At 38.1% G+C, this 8,622-nt stretch overlaps 1 protein-coding gene across 4 annotated transcripts in view; it reads right to left on the bottom strand.

The window, feature by feature from the left end:
- Positions 1-559: 559 nt before the first annotated feature.
- The window catches only part of LOC139949053 (calcitonin gene-related peptide type 1 receptor-like), a 127,061-nt gene continuing 118,998 nt past the window's right edge, over positions 560-8,622 (bottom strand). For all 4 annotated transcript variants that reach the window (XM_071947454.1, XM_071947453.1, XM_071947452.1 and 1 more), the window contains 8 exons: positions 8,101-8,227; positions 7,148-7,301; positions 6,539-6,599; positions 5,926-5,989; positions 5,534-5,619; positions 4,899-5,034; positions 4,252-4,293; positions 560-2,733 (listed from right to left, as the gene is read on the bottom strand). In XM_071947454.1, the coding sequence (XP_071803555.1) occupies positions 2,317-2,733; positions 4,252-4,293; positions 4,899-5,034; positions 5,534-5,619; positions 5,926-5,989; positions 6,539-6,599; positions 7,148-7,301; positions 8,101-8,227 (1,087 nt within the window). In that variant the 3' untranslated portion in view covers positions 560-2,316. The remainder of the gene's footprint in view (positions 2,734-4,251; positions 4,294-4,898; positions 5,035-5,533; positions 5,620-5,925; positions 5,990-6,538; positions 6,600-7,147; positions 7,302-8,100; positions 8,228-8,622) is intronic.

The following is an 8,622-nucleotide window of genomic DNA, read 5'->3' as shown; positions in this document are numbered from 1 at the left end:
TTAAGGAAGTGAAGGTAACAGTATTTTATGGAAAGAGACAGACAAATTTCATTCGCAGTGCAACTTCGTGCCGACACAAAACAGTGCTCATGTACAACAACGTAGCACGTACATTTTAAAGCATAACAAGTGGAAAAACGATGGTGCTGTGATGGAAGGTTGTTGACCTTAAATTGAGGTAGTAATTATTATCAACTTTAAAATTCACAATTAACTGGACATTCGTTGACAGTCAATGTGCCGTTGAAAACACTACAGAAGAACCACCAACATGACCAACGCGAGCTCAACAGTCGTTGCCGTGCAAGGAGACTCCGTCGAGCCGCCATTGTTGCGACAGTAATTTAAACACAAGGAATGCGTGCAGCATATTTGGGAACAAAAGCAGTGCGTTGAAAAGATTTCATGCAAATGAAAGGAAAAGACTAACGTAAACTCAACAAAAGACTGGATGGAAACAGCTGGCAATGTTAACTACAAAGTAGCTCTTCAACATTCAACAAGCAGGCCGTTCAAACTCATACTTACACTAGCAGCGTGGACAGTCCAGAAATGGTGCACTGTGTCGGTGAGTAAAATACTCTGTATAAATTCGTTTTGATAAGTGCCAATAACAAGTCTCAAAAGGAGTGAATGATCCAGTCAAAACACGCTTCCCTTAATAAAACACAGTTAAAACTCGGCCACTCAGATAATGACACGGAAAAAATTACAGTAGCCGTATCCTGCCACCACTTTTTAATAAAATTTTATCAAAAAGGAACATCTCATTTGAGTAAATTAGATACTAATTTAATTCATAATGAATGAAAAAGTTGTGGAAGGAAACGACAATTATTCCATATTACGTTTGAATTTAAATAAATTAAAATGTTGCACTGTGATTCTGTACCCTAGTAGGCCTACAGAATCGCTTGGTCTTTCCCCACCCCTCATGTAGCGGTCCTCAACAGACATTAACCTTCATTTTTGTTTATAAAGCATACGACTTCGAACTAGAAAGACAACATGCAAGCATGCACATTTTAGACGGACCGAAATTTATTTACATCTCATGTTAGGCTTCCGTATGAAATTAATTTCATACTTACAGTAGTTCTCGTCAAGTTTAATTAAATATTCCAACCAGAACCATAATCCCTATATTTGAATTTTTCAAGAGCAGTAGTTATTTCAGTCACCATGTTTTTTTTTCTCGATATACAGATAAAATGTTGTTAAACAGTAAAATGCTTGCTCATGTTTTTAACATTTAAATGCTTGTTCATAAATAGTGGACAGTTGAATTGCTTTAGCTTGCGGAGTCTCACTTAGTCCATGTTTAACTTTGTATGGTACAATGATTAAGTTTGTAAATTTAATTTACTAGTGAAGTACCCTTCTACTTCAACTATCATTATACATTAATTGCAATTCATGCATTGAAACTTTGATAATAAGGCAAAAGTCATTTAAAAATCATGCAAGTTATAGTTTTCTCATCTACAATGGTGCTATGGTTTAACCGTAACCATACCACGACCAGTTTCTATAATATAATGATATGTAGTACTCTTTCTTATTTACAATATCACTGAGAAAGTATGTTAAAAGTTCTACAGTTATAAGTTGTAGTATTTCATCAAGAGTGTATAATATTTCACGGTGATACCTTTTTTTTCTGCAGTGCCCTCCTCTTGCGATCATTTCAAAGTGAAACTGTTGTCATGGATTAATCCATGACTATCAACAGTCCAGATGAACTTCTTGAATGATTGGAAACTGTTGTCAATTAGTTGCTAATCATTCAAGCTGGACCAGTTACTACGTAATAGGGTTTCACCGTGTCCTTGTCCTTTTAAGGTAAAGATGGGCGGAGCTAACTTTCCAAAGTGCATCTTCACTCGGTTCCCATAGACATAGATATCCATTACTCTATAGTATACAGTCCGACACCTTTTTAGAAATCTCAAGAATATGTTGTATACTACATCTTGTTTATTTACATCTCTACAGCTGCTTGTATGTTACATAAGTAAACCGATATCACTTGTGACCTCTCGTTCAAACACGTGTAGCGATACCAAATGTCAAGGGAAACAGTCTGGTCCCGTATTGGTTATCCATGCTTTGTTTGCAGTGGTATACAGGGTGTCCAACAGGGTTAACCGCAGCAAGATAAAAATGGCTGTTTAAAGTGACGCGTTTTACGTCAGAATTCAGTTGTCTTAGACGACTGGTCCCATATTGGGTATCCATGCCTTGATCGCAGTGGTACACAGGGTGTCCAACAGGGTTAACCTCAGCGAGATCAAGGGCTGTTTACAAGTTTTTTAGTCAGACTTCGGTTGTCTTTGACGACTGTTCGTCATGGTCCTCTATGAGGATACTAGGACAGACGTCTTGGTCTGCATTCGCGTTGCAATCCCAGGTGTTGTTCTCCTCGAGGTTGTAAGTCTCCCTTGCTGGGCTCTCGGTCTCTTTCGGGTTGTCGCCCCCTTCGTCCGGAACGATTTCCCGCCCAGACACAGTCGTCCTCCCGTTTCCGATGTTGGTGGTGGGAACCACCGGTGGGGGCGCTTTATTTAATAACGGGCTGTTCTGTCCTTTGTCGATACTCCTTCTATCGTTGGGGGACATGGTTGATACTGTTTCAGTGATAGTTGTATTCATGTTGCCATAGCGACCACCGAATACACTTCCTCGGTGGCCCCACCGGTAGGAATACCACTTGCGACGGATTTGCATTTTTACCTTGAAAAGAGACAAAAACTCCGTCATTTAGATAAAATTCTTTACCCAAAAGTGTTGATATAAAAGATGTCTTGTTGTCCAGAAACGATTCTTGTCCCTTCCCCCATTTTAGTTAATGTTTTTTTTTCCCTCGTTTTTTTTCGATACCATCAATAAGACTTCTGCCTGGTCTAAAATAATTAATTTAATCTTAATGTTGTTTTACTTCCCACTTAGTAAATCGAGTATATATCTGTAGTTGTTTCTAATGTATTGCTTTAAGCAATGCAATATCATGATGATGCAAACAAAATAATGAAACATTGATACTTGGTGCGTACAAGTGCCACATTACTGTGTGTCTGATAAAGCCAAAAATAAATTTATAAATTACTCCATAAAGAACGTCCGACGCAGCTCAAAGCCAAAACCAAAGTTGTCTATTAGTGAGAAAACATCAAGTATATCACTTAGCACCTCGTGCAATATAGGCCCGAGCTTAATGATATTGAGCTCTTTGTTATGCTGTAATTAATTCAAAGCATAAAGAAAGAAAATGTTAAACTCTGCCAGGTAAGGCCAACCTACTTCTACTGCTAATGGCCATTAATAGACTAGAATTTGTTAATTTTTCAAACAATTCTGATAGCAGTAGTAAAATTAAAGCAATTACGTACAAAATGTTGATGAGTAACAACAATTTATCACAAAATAAATATTCAGTGTAATTATAACGCGCACTATTCAGGGAAGTCACAGTCTTGGGATGGGGCGCCCTCGTTTGACATCAAAGTGCCAGTCGTTTGTAACCAATGTTGTCGGAAAGCGTTTGCAGAAAAATGATTATTCAATTCAGGATGATGGGCGTACAGTCGACATGCGAGAAATCTTGAGCGATTGAAAGAAACCTGATTGCACTTCTGTCATTCCCCATTCAATGTACCTTTAGTTGCTTAGTTGTAGTTATAAAAAACTGATTTTTTTAAACATGCATTTTTTGATGAAATTCGTCTTAAGGTCACAAAAAACTGGCTGATGGCTACAAGCAATGTTCGGCAAATGGTAAAAGCTGTTTACTGCTGTTCAGACAATTTCCTGAAAACTGACCGAACAGAGCTGGTATAAAATCATAACTTCATCAGATAACGATGTTGTTTTTTAAGTAAAAATGTGCAAGAATGCATGCAAAAGAAAACGTGTTTCTACTTTAAAGACAGTCATACTTGTATAATATGAAAAGGCTTTCATGCAAAAATGGGGCGGGAAATTTCTAAAAGAAAACAAATTATTCATACTTATAAAAAGAAAGAAAAATTGAAGTGCTGTTACTTGAATTAAAAAAAAGAGTAAAATTAGTGTGCGTAGGGATTTGGTAACACACAACAACAAGGCTGTGAAGTCAAACGACTGACACCGACCACGTGACGAGGAGTTACCCAATCAGCGACTAACTTTGGTCTGACGCGGGCGGCCGGCTGTAGAATGTGTGGTTTGCGTCAGAGTTAAATTATTCATACGCCTACGGATCTTTGTCATTACCTCACCGTTGAAGAAGCAGAATATACAAGCAACGAAGAAACCCTGGAAAGTAGAAAATCAGAGACAGCATCAGATAAATGTAAACACTTTATTGCACAGTAATTATTTGATAAAGCACACTCATAATACAAACTCGGAAATATAATGCTCTAAAACAAATAAAGGTTTATTTAGGTGGGAAAGTTCTAACTTGTTTTCGTTGGGAATGATATTTCAAGATATTCAACCATTAGTTCTGGTTCAGATCGTGTGTGACATTTAACAAGTATCTTACTTTTCCCGCCACATCTTTAAAACCATGGGGATCCCTAGGTATCACTTATAAAAACCAAGGGATGAGTGTTTTAATGATCAAAGCAAAGGGTCAAGTCTCAGGCTTCCAAATTGAAGAGTTATGTCGACAAAGGTCGCTACTGATGTTACGTGGATGTCACCGTGGGGCTTGGTGGGTGTTGGACTTTTCCCTCAAAAATGTATTAATTTTAAAGATTGTTCAAAATGTTGCGTATTTTGTCACATTGTGTTCCTTGGGGTTTTGCGTAAAATCACCAATTGTTTGGAATATTGTACGTGTAAATTGGGTGTAAAAAATGACATAATCTGTACTAAAGTTGTTAAATGAACTTAACGAAAGTATGTATTCTGACCTGAAATGAGAGCAAGACGGCAATGAAGTAGTTATAAAAGGTTTCAGCCACCTTGTTACCCTTAGGTTTGACTGGGAAGAGGATATAATGTAGGCCAAGCAATGGAAGCAGGATCAGGGTGGCTCGGACAGCTCTCCTAAAGAAAGAAAACAAAAGATAAAGCACTACCAGTTATAGTTACCATAATATCATGTGATGTTTGTGGTGGCACCATGTGTAAACCTCGTTTAGTGTATTCGCATTTTTTACCGATTTGTTTCATTGTGAATTTTGTTTCACAAACAGCACTGCAAACAGAAAGGAGCACTTTGGCAGCATGGTAGTACATTTTTTTGAAACATTTTCTCACCATTCTCTAGAAAATATGTAAATATTTTGACTTTTTTTTAGATACTGCCTGGAGCCGATTTCTAGAAATTAGCTTGATGCGCCAACGTGTGCTCATAAGGACGTCTGATATGTTCAGTGTATCTTAGACGTTGTTTAAACAGGGTAAGTTGCTGTGAAGTTTTCAGTGAGTTATAAAGGAATCGAGAATTGTATTTGAAAAGCCTTCTGACAAATGAAAAACGAAAGAAATTTACAGCAACAACAAAAGCAACAGACGCATACAAAAATTAAAAAGGTTTAATTACGTGTAGGTGTTTGATCCTGATGCAGGAGTTGCACGCAATTTAGTGACCAAGACTCGAACAATATTGAGCAGTAAGATCAGGTTGACCTGAAGAAGAAACAAATCAGAAATGTCAAAAACAGTTTTTTTTTTTTAAAGTCAAGGTACAAACGAACTTCTACAAATTTAAAGGATTAACTAAAAATTTAGCGATAATTTATTCGTTATAAAGAAAGTTCAAAATTTGCTTTGGAACGTAATTATGACATTTAAAACAAAAATACAATAGACGGCATAAAATTGACAAACGCACATCAGTTATATCAAATCATTGAAAAACACAGGTTACAAAACAATTTTGAAACAATTTTAGCACATCCTTTTTTTCTAAAAAGCATCTCGCTTCATACTTACAAAAAGAACTAGTATGATAAAACTGGCGACGCACCATTCGTACTCACTCTCCGCAAGCCAACAGCTGGTGGGACAAAAACAACAGACACGAAATTACTAAAAAGATATAAGTGGGTTTGTCTGTCAAGTTTTCAGTCGAGTTGTTCTGTGTTGATTGGATCCTCTTAATAGGGTCGGGATATCCATTATCGGACCTCGTCCTGCCGGGTCCAACTAGAAACTCCAGTTCTAGGGTATATTGGTCTATAATGAAACAGTATTGCTCACAGTGAGCCCCTAGCTTACCCCATACCACAACCAGCTTCAGACCTTTATGGACCCGTCGGCGCCTAAATGTCATAGAGCCGCTTAATTAGAAACCATTGTTTAACAAGTTTCTGCTTAGCAGCAAAACAAACAAAAGGGTACCAGTCACTACTTGTAGATGTCATAAGGTAGCTTGTATGGTAACCTTGTTTTCGATTGGATCCAGTTAGAACCGTATTTTGTGCTGTTTTCTGCAATGAATGGTTTGCACTTCTGCTACAGGTTGTTGTTTTGCTTATTCTACATTTTGTTCAACGCAATGAGGTATATTTTCAGTGTAATAAAAGGCTTTATATCTAGAACTTACACTCCTTGATGATAGACCAGCATGAAGCTTGTGTAGATTGTAACGGGAATCATTGGAAGTACTGGAACAAAAAAGAAATTACACTATTAAATTTAGTCCTCAAGAAAATAGCGAGTGGATGCATAATGTTTCTTCGGAAGAGATTTAAGGAATTGTTTATTCTCTTCAAGACATAACATGAGGCAGTTTACAGTAGTTTACTGCCACACTGTGTATCATTTCGTTTTGTCTATCCATGAACTTGTTAGGACGCCCTCTGTTGTATCTGGCCGATTAACGCGTCCAAGTACAACAACTTTATCTTCTTGGATCAGCGTTCGCATGCCCTCTGTGTACATATAAGCAGTTGACACGTTTCAAGATGGTGGAAATAGGCTGCCACCTTTGATGATAAACGTTATAATAGTGTTGGTAGAAACACAACAGAGACATCTATACGGCATGTTGTTGAGGTTACTTACCCCTTCAAGCAAGTGAAGCGATGGTTCTCATAACTCCTGAACCACACATCGGAAATTTACAACCATTACATTATCTAAAAGGTCTTAATAAACTTGACCCTGGCCCTGACCCTTGACCCTCATTTGACCTTGACTGTCAGTTACTCACCCCATCCAATAATGTAGTACAAGTGAAGGCGATGGTTCTCGGAGAACACAGCCACCACGATGACTGTGTGGAGGTACAACCCTTCACTCAGCATCCAGAAATAGTTGCACGTGTTGAAGTAGTTACCAAGCACTAGGAGTATCTTACAGAAGGCCTGCACAGAAATAAGAAATGAAGATGTGTCTTAATTGGGAGGACTTGGCTAAATCTGATCTCACTTCATACAACCTCCAAGGCATTGTTGACTTTTAGGAGGATACAGTCGGCTGCATGGATTTTGGCAATGGCTTTCAGCAGCAATATTGAGATTGGGCCTAAAGGAAGATGTCATCTAGCCAATAGCCAAATCAGAGTGACTTTAGCTAGGATGTGGCTACTGGCTCCGGCAGCAATATTGAATGAGTATAGGATGGTGCAGTCATCTAGCCATAGCCAAGCTTGTGGATTTGGCTGTGACTTTGGCTTATGGCTTCAGGAAAGAGGATGAAGATGCAGTCATCATAGACATATCCACGTCTGTGTGACTTTGGCTATTACTGAGGCAAATGTCTTCCATGGCAGTGAAGGTAGATGTAGTTTAAGAATGAGCAACATTGGATGTGGCTATAGCCCTGGCAGCCTTTCATTTTCGTATTAAGTGTATCTGTGTACAGCCTAGAGGCAGAGTCATAAAATATGGATAGATGTAGTTGTGGCGTTTTGTGAAGCAGAATAGACTCGTGTATAGATTCATGGTCACACGAATCTACAAAACACCACACAAAAACTTAACGGATTGTCTGCAATGATGGCTGGAGTTTACGTTACAGCCTTTCACTTTCGTATTGTATGTATCTGTGTACAGCCTAGAGGAAAAGTCATATAGGGAAAGCAGTAGCTGTGTTATAAGAAGAGAATTGACTCGCGTAAAGATTCATGCACACGAATCTACAAAACACCACACTTAGACTTACAGGATTGTCTGCGATGAGGGCTGGGTTTTGCGTGACCAATGCAAACCACTGAAGCCACACGATACCACACAGAATGAAGGAAATGAAGAGGTTCTTGTGAATCGTCACTCTAGGGCACCCTAGGCTCCTGAAAATAAACAAATCAAACATGAAGTGAATATGAATCATCGATCGGTTTGGATGTCACAATTTCAAGAAGGGAAATTGTTACTGCTGCATTGCAGAAGGCATCAACTACAAGTTATAACACATATCTTGGAATTGTATTTGTAAAATGTTTCCATTGACTGTGCAGTACAAACGCAAACGGTATAACCGCACATTTAATTGAAAATCTTCATTTATTTAATTTATTCCTACGGTTGGAGCTTTGTGCCCTTTAATTTATTGCGATTTGTCTATTGTATAAGTCTACCTTAGGGAAATATCCACAATATAATTAGATTTTCCTTTTGAGTTAATTCTTTTCAGACTAACTTTTTTGTGCGTACATTAATTTGATATCTGCCCTTAAGCTAGTGA

Source organism: Asterias amurensis, chromosome 16 (genome assembly GCF_032118995.1).
Source record: "Asterias amurensis chromosome 16, ASM3211899v1".
Taxonomy (NCBI): Eukaryota; Metazoa; Echinodermata; class Asteroidea; order Forcipulatida; family Asteriidae; genus Asterias; species Asterias amurensis.
The sequence above is the reverse complement of the archived record's forward strand: the minus strand, read 5'-3'. Positions and strand labels throughout refer to the sequence as shown.